The sequence below is a fragment of the Penicillium taxi genome (assembly GCF_028828555.1).
Source record: "Penicillium taxi strain IBT 34144 chromosome Unknown utg000002l_segment0_segment0, whole genome shotgun sequence".
Lineage (NCBI taxonomy): Eukaryota > Fungi > Ascomycota > Eurotiomycetes > Eurotiales > Aspergillaceae > Penicillium > Penicillium taxi.
This window is the reverse complement of record NW_026643204.1, coordinates 2646804-2662479: the sequence shown is the minus strand read 5'-3', so window position 1 is coordinate 2662479 and position 15676 is coordinate 2646804. Positions and strand designations below refer to the sequence as shown.

The window sequence follows — 15676 nt, the reverse complement described above, 5'->3', positions numbered from 1 at the left end:
TAGCTAACCAACACTACTCAGATCAATATTCCGACCATTAAAGCTCTTATTTAAGCTCTAATTAGGCTCCTTTTCCTTGAACCAATGCTTCATAAACACCTTTCCTTTAAAGACAATGTAAGGTGGATGAAATCCGCGATCGGAGGATAAGATTGGCCATATTTTGACACATGGCACAGGTAAGGTCTGCTCTTCTAGTTTCCATAGAGAGTAGTCATTCCTCCATCGATCACTCTTCAAATTTAGAGAATATATGTTGAGCTGACCATTTAACAGCTAGTTGTTCAACACCCTCAAGCCGATCGACAAAAGTTGAACGTGGGACGCCAAATGACCGTACAACAGCTGCGATAGTAGGATATTTGCCATCTCTAAAAGCTTTTAGAGCTAATTCAATACAGCCCTCTTGCTCTATCAATTTTTATTCCATTTCAAGGCGAATTGGTGGTATGGTGTGTGTTTGAAAACATAGGGTCACTACGGAGACTATTTATTTAGATGGGGTAACGGGTTAGCCGGGAAACACGTTAGTCTGATTTGCTCACTGAGTGAAATCTGAGCGCCCTAATTAGCTCACTGAGCGAGCTGAATAAGCTCCTCAATAAAATCCAACACGCTAGTCCCGTCCCATGTAGATTGTTTATATTATCCCATTAATCAATTTCGGGTTTCACTAGAATAGTCGTTTATCCTAGGAGCCACACTCCTGTTCAGAGGGTAACCTTACTGCGTATTTCATTTGATTGGTCTATTAATTCTTATCTCGGGATGTAGGCTCCTAGGAAGCACTTCATTTAGCCCAGGCATTAGACGAATTTACACCACGATCTCCAATCTTGTTCCGAGCTAGTTCCGATCGGATGGGCCATTCTTCATAATATGAGGCTCATTTATTTTGGTGAGCTAATTATCTAGGAGTCCTAGGATCCCAGATCGTTTTACAAATCATTGAGATTATTGTTGAATATTTGTCAGAGAAAGTGAGGGGTTTCAGTCTAAATATGATGTATATTTAAACGCTTCCGTTGTCAAAAAACTGTGTTCACATCAAGAATTTGTCTAAGCAATATAGAGAAGAGAAATGATCTCTCTATTCTAAAGTAAGTTCACTTTGATATTCTTTTTTTGAGATATATCAACTAATCTTACGCAAAGCCTTTCGCTCACGATGACCGAACTGGCAAATCCTAATGCTTCTAGTGTATAAACCGCACAAGTAACAGTATTACCATATATACCGCATCTGAAGTATGTACCTCAAGCAATCCTAACAAGTCTCTAGGAATTTCTTTAATAAGGATATCCTTGCGCTTCCTTCCATATCTCAATAAATTTCGCTTGGTGATAGAGGCGAGATCTATGAGTGGAATTCCGGGTAGGCCTATTTTCATTTACTACACATCAAATCCATTTTATCTAATAGTTCTTTCATAGCCAAGCGTTCTGGATTGACGAAGGCCTGAAAAGATTCTACTTGTTTGTAACGGACCAAATATATCTGCTATTTTAACGGACTCCACTACGGATGGTTGCTTCACTGGATAATCTATAGAATTGTTTAAGAATATCGTCTCATCGTAATTAAACAGTTATCTGGGCATCCATACTGCATTCTTAAGGTCAAAGCATGTAGCTGATCACTTGAGAAGATTTCGCAGACTACTCAGTATATTCTAAAGCAATGAGCATGAAAACAGGACGCTGGTACATTGTGCATGACTTCAGAATCATTGGACACTTTCCACCCATTGCTCAACCATCTCATATAAAGAGGTGTTTATGAACCCCTGTCGGCAGTATTGCAATTCAACATGGGCATTGTGCTTCTTGGTCTTTTGATTCTTGATCTGGGTCGGGGGCTGGTCCTCTTCAGCCCGCTTGCGTTTCGAGGGCTCTTGCCCATTGTCATCCTCGCCATCACCATGCCCGCCGTCGCTGGGTGCATCACCGCCATCACCTGGCGATTCAGGGCCTTGCCCCTCTTCTTCCTCAACCAAATTTCTGTAGTACAGAACACGCAGCTCTTGGAGTTGGTCGTGCGTCTTCATGTCGAGCCATGCAGAGGCTCGTGGTGATATGCTCGCCAGAAATGCTTGGTTGAACAGCGCTAAGGGCGCCCCATACCATGGCTTGGGGTTGGTCAAAAAGGCGCAAGCGCCTTTACCAAACTCAATGACTCGAGGTACCAAGTACTCCTTTAAAAATACCGCTCGATAGAGTCCTGCCTTCTCCGCCTCTTCATCGTTATACCTGTTCGAGAACTTGGCATGGCAGTGGGCGGCATATTGCTGGTTCGAGGGGATAATGCGCGGCACCTTTTTGCCTGCCTTGCGGCGGCGTGCCTGGTCCTTTTTTTCAAAGCTGATGAAATACGCGATATCGTAAGGGATTATGGTCAGGCCAGGATCGCTTGAGTCATACTGGCTGTGGCAATTAGGGCACAGTGGGATACTGTTGAGTAACCCACATGGCAGAAAGTCCACGAGCCCAAGCTCACGCCATATTTCGATCTATTTTGGCAAGCCATATTAATAAGAGTTACAAAAACCTGATATCAGTACATACCCTCGAGTCTGCCTTTGCAAATACGTGAGCGATTTCGGGTTCCAACGACCCACACACCCAGCAGTCTTTATTCTCTTTGAGTGCCGCGCTTCGCACTGACTCGGTGAATGAGCCAGATGCTGCCGAAAGGAGGGAAGAGGAACGTGATGCTCCTCCGGTGGACTTCATCTTGGTTCCAGGGCTGAAACGGACTTTTTTTCTGGGGTGACATGATTAGCATAGATCAGTCAAACATGTTCAAGTTTACTTACATGGTAGGGAATTAGCGCAGGAGAGGATTGCTTTGGGGGGGGTTCCTTCCTCAAGAGAACTACTAAGTGGTATTAACGAGGTAACTACATGGATGATTTAACTACATAGATGGTTCACCGCCTTATGGCAAAAAAGCGGGTCCCTTGGCCCACTTACAAGCTAATCTAAGATAGGCGATCTATGGAGCACAGATCAAGATCGACGTATGAAACAGTAATATCGGTTTTCATCTGAGTGTAGAATCTTAGATGAGTTCTCTATCCCAAGTTTGAATAAGGGCAACACCCACGGCATTATTATATATAGATATAAAGACAGCACTATTTCAGGAGGAATTACCGTATCTAATAATATTTTAATATTCATAGATTAGTTTAAAGTAAATCCCATACGAACGGGACACCCGTCCGAATTTACGCGTCAGTCTCGTGTCTCTTATTTTCAACTACCCACCATGCCTCCAAAAATAGCTCCTATCATTCAAGATAAACAGGAACGGGAGAGGAATGTCTTGTTAGCTTTACAAGCTCTAAAAAATGGTCAAATATCGTCAATACGCCAAGCTGCAGCTATATTTAATATACCTAAATCGACTCTCCATCGCCGCCAATCTGGTGTTCAATCTCGGCTTGAAATACGCGCAACAACCATAAATTGACCGAATCTGAAGAAGATTCATTAATTCAATGGGTCGTCTCTCTAGATGATCGCGGATGTGCTCCTAGGGCTAAAGATGTTGGTAGAATGGCCAATATTCTGCTCGCCGACCGCGGAACCACCCCTCTTACGATCGGACGAAACTGGGTCACCAACTTTACTACACGATTACCTGAAATTCAAACTACCTATTCAAAACCATGCGATTGGCAACGTGCACGCCAGGAGGACTATGATGTGATAAATAATTGGTTTAAACTGGTTGAAAACACGATATCTATAATTTTGATGAGACAGGATTCGCGATGGGACGATGTGCGACCGCAAAAGTGGTTGCTAGAGCTGGATATTATGGCAATAGAGCTAAAAAAAATACAGCCGGGAAACCGCGAATAGGTTACTGTTATTGAGTGTTTAGGCGCGTCTGGTTACACGCCTCCACCTTGTATCATCTTTAAAGAAAAGGTGATGATGCAGAGTTGGTTTGCTCCTGACCTTGGTCTACCATCTAATTGGCGAATCGAGATAAGCTCGAATGGCTGGACATCAGATCAAATAGGGCTCCGATGGCTTGAAAAGCTCTTTATACCTGCTACTGCGCGTACTAAAGGACGGTATCGACTCCTAATCCTAGATGGTCATGGTAGCCATTTAATCCCTGATTTCGACCGGATATGCGAAAAACATGATATTATACCACTTTTTATGCCTGCGCATGCTTCAAATCTTGTACAGCCTCTTGATGTTGGGTGTTTTGCGGTGTTGAAACGCTCTTATACTCGGCTGGTTGAGTCTAGAGTAGAGCTTGGCTTCAGCCACATCAATAAGGGAGGTTTCCTAGAGATATACCCTACCGCGCGTGTTGAAGCTCTTCAATCTGCATCTAAAGCGTTCGCCGCGACCGGAATCGTGCCACTTGACCCTAGTAGAGTGCTTAAAAAGCTTACTATGCGTGTCCTAACACCACCACCACCACCTTCTAGGGGGAGTGATTCAAGCCGAAATTGGACACCAAGAACCCTTATAACAAAAAAAGATTTACGGCGTCAACATAAAGCTTTACTCCGGACAGTATCTCGAACACCACCATCGCCATCTAGGAGAGCATTAGACCATATAATAAAGGGTGCAAATACCCTATATCAGGAGAATGCCCTTCTACGCCAGGAAAATAGGGGTTTACGCGCCGCGCATGAGAAAAAAGAAGCAAAAAGCACGTCCAAATCGACAAATGGCAGTAGTAGAAGGGGTTACAATTCAGGATGGAATGGAGCTGGTTGACGCCTTAAATACTGCTCCTAAACCTAGTGATGCCAATTTACCATCAGAGGGCCAGGCGCCCCAACGCTGATGTGGGATATACAGGAATCCTGGTCATAGGAGAGAAATATGTTCTGACCGACCGATTCAATAGTTTTTTTTTTTTTTACTATTATATAGTATTTAATGGAGTTATTGGGATTCAAATATATAAGTGGGTCTGGTTGTCCCGTTCGCATATGTCCCGTTCGTATGGGATTTACTTTAATATGTTTGCTTCGTTCAATACCTTCTACGCCATACCATCAACGTACATTCCAAGGCTGTAAGCTAATATAATCATGGAAAAAGAAGAAAGTAAGGTGTGGGTGAGCTGGTGTCGTGGCAACGCTTGAACAGTATGGAAATATAGTTGACACTTCCAATTGCGAGTTAAACGTTGTCAACTGGTTAGGCTGAGCACATGGGCGAGATTGTATTGTCAGTATTGAGTCACTTTCCTCTTAATTCTACAATTATTCCTTTCTATCATTGATCAAGTGCTATGGAACAAATCAATTGAATTAATTTTTCCTAAAAACCGATATTGTCGATTAAAATGACTAAAGATGTGTTAGTCGGTGCATCTAGAACGGCCACCGCCTTATTAACAAGGACACGCAATCATCAATTTTGGCCCGCTCTTGAACTCCTTTCTTCCCCTCAGCTCTCTTGTTTCTTAGTGCGATGCTCTTTGGTGGCACTGGTGAGTATCACTATCTACTTCCATCGAGTCTTTTCTTTTTCCTCTAGAGGGCTTCTCGACCTGTTACTTACGCTTTCGGAAAGTCTATTTATTTTAGTTGGTATCACGGTCACTCGCTTTATTTCCTTTATTTCCTTTATTTCCTTAATTTCCTTCTTTTTCGCCATGTCATCCCCTTCACCATCTCTGCGCAAGAGAGGTCGAAAGAAGGAGACATACGCGGCTGTTCCTTCGGACGATTCCCTACCAATTGTGTCAGTCCAGGCTCCAAAGTCCGAATGGGATTACTGGCTGGCCATTTCCATTCTCACTGTTTTGGCCTTTGCAACCCGTTTCTACCGCATTGACTACCCTAATGAGGTTGTTTTCGATGAAGTCCACTTTGGCAAGGTATGATCTTTTGCGACTACGACAGAAAGGGGGAAGCTCTTACTCTGACACCAATGCGCTTGCTAGTTCGCCTCATACTACCTTCAACGTATGTACTTCTTCGATGTCCACCCGCCTTTTGGAAAGCTTCTTTTTGCCTTGATGGGCTGGTTCGTGGGATACGATGGCCACTTCCTGTTCGAGAATATCGGTGATTCCTACATCGACAACAATGTGCCTTACTTGGCTCTGCGTGCTATGCCAGCTACCCTTGGTGCCATTACCATCCCCGTTGTTTTCTTGATCATGTGGGAGTCTGGGTACTCGCTTCCGGCCTGCGTTCTTGCAGCTGGACTCATGGTGTTTGACAATGCCCATGTGGGCGAGGACCGTCTGATCCTTATGGATTCCACCTTGGTGTTGACCATGGCACTCAGTATCTTGTGCTATGTCCGATTTTACAAGCTGCGACACCAATCCTTTAGCCGGAAGTGGTGGAAGTGGCTCCTTTTGACTGGATTCTGCATGAGCTGCGTCATCTCGACCAAGTACGTGGGATTCTTCACTTTCGTCACCATTGGTTCTGCTGTCTTGATCGACCTGTGGAACCTCTTGGATATTCACCGAAGTGAGGGAGCTCTGGACATGTTCACTTGGGTCAAGCACTTTGGTGCCCGTCTTGTTGCGTTGGTCATCATTCCCTTCTTTTTCTACCTCTTCTGGTTCCAGGTTCACTTTGCTATCCTCACCCGGTCTGGACCTGGTGACGAGTTCATGTCTCCCGAGTTCCAGGAGACCCTGAGTGACAATGCGATGACTGCTCAATCTATTGGCGTTCAGTACTTCGATAGCATCAGCATTCGCCACAAGGACACCAAGGTTCTACTTCACAGCCACTGGGAGAAGTATCCTCTCCGTTATGACGATGGCCGTATCTCCAGCCAAGGCCAACAGGTTACCGGTTACCCCCACAATGACACCAACAACCTGTGGCAGATTTTGCCCACCAAGCCTCTGCCGGAAACTGACGAGCCCCAGAATGTGCTGAACGGAGACGTTATCCAACTGCTCCACATTGGCACTGACAGCGTTCTCCTCACTCATGACGTTGCCTCACCTTTCTACCCTACCAACCAGGAGTTCACTACCGTCTCGCGCGAGCTGGCTGAGGGTGATCGACGCAACGACACCAAGTTCGAAATCAGCATCGAGAACGGCAAGCCTGGTCAAGAATTCCGCACATTTTCCAGTCTGTTCAAACTCGTCCATGTCCCGACGCGGGTGGCTATGTGGACACACACTACTCCTCTCCCCGAGTGGGGTTTCAAGCAGGCCGAGATCAACGGTAACAAGAACCTCTTGCAGACCAGCAACTTGTGGTTTGCGGAGACCATTGACAACCTGGAGCCTGACAGTCCCCGTCTCGTGCGCGAGGAGCGTAAACCAAAGACGCTGCCTTTCTTCCGCAAGTACTTTGAACTGCAAGGTGCCATGTTCCACCACAACAATGCCCTGACTAGCAGCCACCCCTACGCGACAGAGCCCTTCCAGTGGCCCTTCCTGTTGCGTGGAGTGAGCTTCTGGACCAAGAACGAGACTCGTGGTCAGATCTACTTCTTAGGTAACCCTATCGGCTGGTGGATTGCCAGCAGTCTGCTGGCAGTGTTTGCCGGTATTGTCGGTGCCGATCAACTCTCTCTCCGCCGTGGAATTGATGCACTGGAAGAAAGTAAGTGACAACTTCTCTCTCTCTCTCTCTCTCTCTCTCTCTCTCTCTCTCTCTCTCTCTCTCTCTCTCTCTTTCTTAACACTTATTGGATTCTTACTAACTTTTTTTTTCTTTCTTTTCTAGTTTGGGGACCTGGAACTCGTTCACGTCTGTACAACAGTACTGGGTTCTTGTTCTTGTGTTGGGCGGCCCACTATTTCCCCTTCTGGCTGATGGGCCGACAGCGCTTCCTGCACCACTACCTACCGTCCCACTTGGCATCAACCCTAGTCGCAGGAGCGCTAATTGAGTTTATCTTCAACGTGCAGCCTTTAGATCCCCGCACGGCTCAGCCCCCCGAGGATGATCCGTCGGGCAAGGCCAAGAGCTATGGCAGCATGCGCAGATTTGTGACAGCTAAGGAGCGCATGGGCCGCAATTCGGTCGTTGCGGCATGGATCGCGACGCTCGTCATTCTTGGGGCCACAATCTGGGGCTTTTGCTTCTATGCGCCACTGACTTACGGTACTCCCGGTCTTGACGTTGCTGGCATCCAGGCTCGCCGGTGGTTGAACTACGATCTTCACTTTGCGAAATAAGCCATCAACTCTCTAGTATCGAGGGATTTACTTGAAGGGAGTTGAATTGTGAATTGTGAATATGTAGGAGTATGTACTATGGTGATAAGAGGTGGCGGGATTGGGAATATCCCCGAGGTTCAGCTGTGTATGGAGTACTGGTCGGATGAAATCAAATCAAATCATGTAAAATCCATTCTGGATGTTTATTTCCGTCATTCATTTGCATTTTTCTGGTTCCGTCGAGTTCCCTGTGTGACTTGTCAATAAAGACCGACATCGTCATAGGATCCAAGCGTAAAGCTGTAAACAGGTCATATGAGGATAGAAGAGACATTCCAACTATCGGAAAGAGAAGAAGCTGAAGACTACGAGGACGGAGAGATCGCAATCGAATCAAAACATTCTAGTACGTAAGCAGTTATTTATAGACCCAAAAAACCTTCACTAAACTGTACGCAGTTAAGCAGGTTTCACATATGGGGTCCCCCTGTATTTTGGTTTGGGTATTTTGGTTTATCTATTTTTTTGTATTCCTTAGTTCATTTCATCATTTGTATTTGTTTTCTCTTCGGAAACGGCCAACCCCTTTTATACTCCACACTACCAGCCACTTTCAATAGTACATACAGATTACTTGGTATATCCGCTCTCATCCACATTCTTTCTCTTCAGTACTCATTCCTCTTGGCATCATCTACAGGGTCCGGATTTTCCCTTTTTCACTAAGATCCACCAACTCCCCACCCGCTCGTCTCCATTCCTGATTTGACTCGCCGTCTCAACACAGGTAAATCCAAATCGTGGAGACTGAAGTGAAACGACTACGACAACCTTCGGTTTTGGTCTCACTTGACGCTTTTGGCCTTGGGTTCTTTTCTTTTCTTTTCCTTTTTTTTTTCCCTCTTCTTTCTTCTTTCTACTTTCTGCTTTCTAACTTCTACTTTCAATCTACCTGATTTCTCGTTTCTCGTTTCTCGTTTCTAGTTTCTGCTTCGTTTCTGATTCCTTCTATTTTCATGAACCCTCCAAATTTCGGCACAAGTGGAGTTGAATGAGGAAACATTTCAAACTTCGACCGCTAGTCTTCTCACCATCTTTATGACTTTTTCTTCCCCTTAATTCTTCCACAAATTAATCCTCAACTTTTCATATTACGTGGCGTTCAATTTGGGCTCGCCTCTTGCGCTTCTGACACATCCATTTCCCCCGAAACCAGCTTACCTCTACACCCCTACACCCCTACCTACGCACACTCCAAGCCGAAACTCGTTAATGGGATTGGTCATTTAAAGAAAAAAGCAATTTGTCTTGGAATCATTCACAATGCCGATCAAGCTACCCAAGAGCTTTGCCCGGCGGAAGTCTTCCGGGAACATCATCGAGCAGGAAGACACAGTTCAACAGTCTTCATCATTTCGTGTTTTTGAGCGACCGGATGCCCGAAGATCCATGACAGATGGAGTGGCGCTTACCAACCGCATGAGTGAAGGCCACGCAGTTCCGGCATTGGACGACGAGAATATCTTCGCAGGAACAGAACAACCCCTGAATAAGAATCGGTATGAATGATCGAGACCCGTAATTTCAACGTGAAATCTAACTGACCTTCGTGACAGTGGTATTACTTACGAGAGTTCAACTTCTACTCGACTCAGCTCATCTTCTACTCTCCCTTCTTCCACATCTACACCCCTCGAGGATCCATCCCCGCATGCTAGAATGTCCGATATCCCTGCTCCACCCCCGCTCACCGGAGCATTGCGTGCTGCTGCAGGCAGGACATTCTCCTTTGGTGGAAGATTCGGAAAATCATCTGCGCCCCCTAGTGTTCGCAATGCGACTCCGGATGCAACCTCCAGACATCGGGCCATGACAAATAGTACCGATAACACAGCCACGCCGCCTCGACTAGCGGATCCAGAGTTGCACTTGGAGATGGAAACGGAAGGTGATGCCGACGACTTTGGCAAGATGTTCGATAATTACGGCAAGCGGAACAGTGCTCGGGAGCCTTCCCCTCAGCGACCTCAAAATGTATGATTATCATCCCCGGTAAGCTGTGTGATCTTTTACTGACCGTTGTGTATAGGCCTATACTTCATCAGTATCACATGCCTCGCCCGACTTTGAGATGGATAGGGTGACTAGACCCGCCCCAATCAGCACAGATCGATCAGTCCCCGTGGAGGCTTCCCCTTACTCATGGGGTAGCCGTCCATCGGAAGAGGGCCTCCTCAGCAGCCCGCAGAGTGGTGAATCAACAAGCAACATTCGCTCGCCCGTTCAGTCCTCCACCCCAGAGCTAGTTACCGCATACCGCCGCCAGTCACCAGCTCCCCACCAGATGCTTGGGGCCACCACAACTCACCGTTCGTTAGCCCAGCGCGGGGCACAGGCAGACCCAGGTCTGCGGAGAAGTGGAGTTTATTCTACCGCCGATATCAGCTCCGTTGACGACGAAGACGCGAAAATGGTACGAAAGTCTCTGTTATGGAGCAACCAGGGCATGTCTCCGCCTCTTGAAAAGGGTAAGGTAGCAGCTAGTAGCTCCAGACCATTGAGCATCGACGAAGAGGAGTCCCTTTTCGCATACCACGGCTCTCCCGCCCCTGTTCCGGCTCCCGTCGATTCTGATTCAATCGCCGACAATGCTCGACTTGCTGTCCAATTCGCCGAAAGTATTCCCCAGACTACTTCCCCAGCCAACAAGGTCATGACTCCTTCTCAATTTGAGCATTATCGCCAGCAGCAGGAACTCCGGCGATCAATCAGCAATGCTTCGAAGAGTGAGGATGGGTCTGAGGACGATGATGAACCGGAAGCTGATGAGGATGATCTTGAGAAACAACGACATGCAGAGCAGCAGCGGCGTAGACAAGAGGCACAGTTGTCTGTGTATCGTCAAAGTATGATGAAAGTCACGGGCCAACAAGCCCCCTCGCCGATGCTTCGTCCCATGACTTCTAACAACAGTGCCCCTAATCTTGCTCTTCGTAATCCCGCGGACCGATCTTCCAGCGGCAAGAGTAATGCTGAGGAGGACGAGGAAACTCCCCTTGCCATTCTTCAGGCCCACGGTTTCCCCAACCGTAACCGACCGCCTACTCGTCTGGCCAATGCCACCTCTCACCCGAACCTTCGTGCATCCATGTTGCAGGCTCCTTACAGTCCGTCTGCCAATTCCGTCACGGGAGGTGATGGCAATCGCGGTAGCTTGCCTCCATTTGCTCGAAACTTGCCTCGAGATCCTTACTTTGGTGCCAGCCTGGTCAACCCGACACAAAGAGAGTCATTTGCTTTGGGTGGCGGCATGGGTGGTGTTGGTGGTGGTGGTTCAGTGTATGGAGGTTCTTCCTCGCCACAGCCCGCCTCCGGTGGTGGTCTTATTAACGTGATTGCCCAAGAGGAGCGAAACCGTGCCATGAGAAGAGGAAGCCCAAATACCCAAGCTATTTACGATATGGGAACTATTCCTCGGCCGTTCTCGGGCATGTCCCAACAATTCCTACCGCAGCAACAGCAGCCAATCACTCCATCAGAGCAAGCTCAGGTGCAACTATCGCAGAGTATGGCCAATATGATGCAGGTACAGATGCAATGGATGCAACAGATGATGCAAATGCAGGGCGGCGGACCACCTCCTATGATGACACCCCCTATGATGGGAAATCCTCCCTCTACGATGGGAAACCCTCCCCCGATGATGGGAAATCCTCCCCCGATGATGAATTCTCCAATTATCGGCGCAGCTCCTTTGCCAGGAACCCCCATGGGACCTCCTATGATGGGAGGTCTTCCTCCTTCCGTCATTGTCAACCAGAACAACATGATGAGACCTTCCTCCATGCCCCAGCACCCAGGCTCAGCCCCCAATCTGAATAATTACGAGCAGCGTACCCTCAGCATGCTGGACCCGAACGTCGCCATGCAGAATGCCCACATGATGCCCAACATGTCTGGTGGTTTCCGTCCTAGCACTCCAGGTGGTGGCTACGCAGCATCAATCGCTCCGTCTGAGCGAAGCAATGCCGGCCTTGCATCCCGATATCGACCAGTCTCCGTCATGCACGCCGAGCCCAGCGATGCCGCGCACGGTAAACGCTGGCAAGATGAAAATTACCATCACTCGCCGTTGTCCTCTTCCCAGACTCAACCGAACTTGGCTAAACCGTCTACCCTGGCAACGGTAACTGTGCGACCCGTCTCGCACGCCAGCCACGCACTCCCAGCAACTCACATGACACGCAATGGCTCCGATGACGAAAATGACGACGAGGCCTGGGCCGAAATGATGAAAAAACGAGACAAGAAGAAGAGCAGCTGGAAGATGAAGCGAGGAACATCTTCCATAGGAGACCTCCTAAGCTCAGCCGTCCACTAAACCCTCCATCTTCTCTACTCTTCTCATCCTCCTTCGTGCCTTTCTGTCCACGCCCTTTCCCCTTCCTCTTCGGAGTAAACCAAAACCCCAAAATCTCGATATCGCTTTGCATCCCGGAACGACCAAATTCATTCCCGTCCGCTGTATAGAATTTCTTTTTTTTATCTCCTTTCTTTCTTCCAATCTATCTCCAAACTCCCTTCCTTAATTCCCTCTTCCTGCCCCATGACACGAAAACCACGCACATACATTGATATACGTCCCGTCATTTTCGGCTTTCTATCTTATTTTTATCTTGTTGCTCATTTCATTTTCTATCTCTTGGATATGACTCAAGCACGATGAGTGAACTTTTCCTGCTCCTCAGGTTTCGCTCCAGTTAGTCCAGTCCAATCATACCTATTTGAAAGAGAAATTGGAGAAGATTGCAGACATCATTTTTAACCTCAGCTGAAACACATATGCTCCTTGGTTTTATCTTTTTTTTTTCTGAGTTCTTGCTGTTTGGCATTGGCGCATGGGGCATGGCGTTTTTTTTATATTTTTTTTTTTATCTAATTTATTGAAAATTTGTGAAATCATTTCCCTCTTGCATTTGTTGTTATTTTTGTCGTCGTCTGTGTGTCCACAGGCTCCAGGGCTGGATCTTGAAGATTATTTACTCATCATATAATTTATCTGGGCCTATGGTCTTCACTATCTATATTGTCTCTTGAAAGTATACCCGTAATTTTCTGTATGTATTCAAATTATTGAGTTCAATTTAAATTCAGAAATTGCTCTTCAGACTGCCTTTGAATATGAGAAAGCTCACTAACATTGGAATGGTTCTCTGCTTTATAGTGTGCCCATATACGCCAGAGTCTAGATATCTTAGTCTCTGGCTCGGATATATGGCCAAGTATGTGGACAGAGAGAAAGCTTTGAGTTCGCTGGATTTAAACCGGGAATGGCTTCCATACCCAAAAAATCAAGCAAACTTCCAAGGTTATTCGAAAGTAAACAAGGACATTTCCTGAATCCACGGAACCATGAAGCTCGACCCGTGGAAAGGGCTAGGAATCTGTGCCTGGATAATTAGTCACGTGTCAAGTCGAGCTCACGGCAAGTCATGTGACCTGATATCACGATCTTCACATCCTCACTTTCCCCAGGTATATCTCCTATTAAAGACCTTCCGCCGTCCAGAACTACACCTATAATCAAATTGATTACTTGGATGTGCTATTCTAGACCCGTGCATTAGAGGTGGAGCAATTTGCCGCTATTCGTCGATCTTGAGGCTCTTTCTAGCTCATTCTAAGGCGAAGTCCAGTGACGTCCCGATTCGGAGACCATTGGAAGTAAAGCCGAAGTAAGCATACGAGTTCCCACCTTCTAGGTTGAACCTTTCTCCTTCTTACAACAGCAACCACTGTCGCCTAGGTTTAAGCTTCAATTCTACCTGATACATACTTCACTTACATACCTCGCTTATAACTCATCATGAACGCACCGGACCGGTAAGTTTTGGTTACATTCTCTTTCAGATCACTTTCTTTCAGATCAATTTTTCCCTGCCATCCCTGGTAGTTTTGGCGGAGATTGAAGATTTTCGAGTCCGTCCATCATTTTATATAGATTAAACTGACATCAAATAGTTACGAGGCGATTCTTCTCGGCCCTGGCGAGAGCAAGATCGAAGTCGAGATTGACACTCGTGAGTTACCCATCAATTTTTCATTGCGCAGTTCAAAGCCCTAATTAAGAGACTTAAGGTCTGCCTAACACCGCCATCTTCACTTTCAATAAAGAGGACCACACACTTGGTAACATGCTTCGGGGCCGCCTGGTACGGGTCCCATATATTCTCTTTGCCGGCTACAAGGTTAGTCCAAGTCAACCTTCAATTCATCTAAGGTTCATGATGCTAATCGTTGGACAGGTTGCCCACCCCCTTACTCCCAAATTCCAGCTGCGTATTCAAACCGACGGCTCGATCACTCCCCGTGATGCTCTCGTGGCTTGCTGCCACTCTTTGATCAAGGACTTGGGAATCCTTTCCCGCCGCTTCACCAAGGAGGTCGAACTCCGGAAGATGGCGAATGCAGCTACTGCTGCTACCCAAAGCGTGGAGCAAGGTATTTAAGTCTGGCACTTGATCTCAATCTCTCTCTTTTTTTCTTGCCGCCGGCGCATGGCGAAGTTGGGTTTAGAATTTTTATCTTTGTTTTTATTGATGTCATTTTCCACTGTTTTTCCCAGTTTGTGTAGCTAGTAACTTCTATCACAAAAGTCTACACCTCATCCTTCAGAATTTTAATTCTTCATTTCGAGGCTTTTTGCTCTTACCATTTCCGCTTCCGAGATCTTCACCTCATCACTTTGGTGGGAGTTCTTATTCATAAATATTTGGTAGCCACGATCACTCTTCAGGTATCATTCGCGATACTCGCACAGACTCACTAGGTATGCTTGCGTTTCTGAGATACAAATCCCGTATTTGCAACCTCTTTTGAGTTAGCTTGTAACCACTTGCAACATCCTTATTACTACGCCCGGTAATGCGAAGCTATGAATCTCCTTGATCTAATTTCATAGAATTTTCTTCTTGCACATGCAACGTTGTTCTGTATTGATCATACAAGCATCTTGCCCAGGTGCCTACCTTCAAGATGGCCTACAGCGGTCCTGGTGCTGGCATAGTGGTCGTTCTGGATTCTTCTTTTGGGGGTAACTGTAGCAAGTAATGCCTGTCTACTCGCTTGATTGGAAGGAGATGTCTGTATGTGTAGCTCTACATGGATTCTCTACCTAGGTACTTTTTCTCCAGAACTATTTACATCATACTTAAATACCTACCTACATATGAAGGTATAAATCTAGGTAGATATGTGGAAAATGGTGCTCAGCTATCAAAGTTGATATCCACATATGTATCAACTCATAAATTGATATAAGCTAGAAAGAAACTTGAACATTGGAATGATCAAACACTGATATAAAACCTCCCATGCGACTTAGGGTTTAGAATACTCAACTTGATATTACTTAGGTACCGACGTACAAAACCGAGTCAAAATATCCCAAAGTAAAAACTTGAGACTCTCACCGACACTCATTCTTCACAATCATCTCATCTCATCCTTGCTCGTAAGGATCTATCTATAGAATTAGAT

General features: G+C 46.4%; 4 protein-coding genes across 4 annotated transcripts; 3 read left to right on the top strand and 1 right to left on the bottom strand.

The window, feature by feature from the left end:
• Window positions 1-1727: 1727 nt before the first annotated feature.
• On the bottom strand, window positions 1728-2733 carry N7495_002902 (uncharacterized protein; the record flags this gene model as incomplete). Its single annotated transcript, XM_057205571.1, has 2 exons — window positions 1728-2510; window positions 2566-2733. The coding sequence occupies 2 exons, from the start codon at window positions 2731-2733 to the stop codon at window positions 1728-1730; spliced, it is 951 nt and encodes a 316-aa protein (XP_057066178.1).
• A 2911-nt stretch (window positions 2734-5644) lies between these two features.
• Window positions 5645-8155, top strand: pmt4 (dolichyl-phosphate-mannose-protein mannosyltransferase; the record flags this gene model as incomplete). Its single annotated transcript, XM_057205570.1, has 3 exons — window positions 5645-5869; window positions 5936-7577; window positions 7701-8155. The coding sequence occupies 3 exons, from the start codon at window positions 5645-5647 to the stop codon at window positions 8153-8155; spliced, it is 2322 nt and encodes a 773-aa protein (XP_057066177.1).
• Window positions 8156-9460: 1305 nt separating this feature from the next.
• Window positions 9461-12518, top strand: N7495_002900 (uncharacterized protein; the record flags this gene model as incomplete). Its single annotated transcript, XM_057205569.1, has 3 exons — window positions 9461-9696; window positions 9754-10171; window positions 10227-12518. 3 exons carry the CDS (start codon window positions 9461-9463, stop codon window positions 12516-12518), a joined length of 2946 nt encoding a protein of 981 aa, XP_057066176.1.
• A 1485-nt stretch (window positions 12519-14003) lies between these two features.
• Window positions 14004-14646, top strand: N7495_002899 (DNA-directed RNA polymerase II core subunit RPB11; the record flags this gene model as incomplete). Its single annotated transcript, XM_057205568.1, has 4 exons — window positions 14004-14020; window positions 14159-14217; window positions 14276-14385; window positions 14443-14646. The coding sequence occupies 4 exons, from the start codon at window positions 14004-14006 to the stop codon at window positions 14644-14646; spliced, it is 390 nt and encodes a 129-aa protein (XP_057066175.1).
• Between the last annotated feature and the right edge of the window lie 1030 nt (window positions 14647-15676).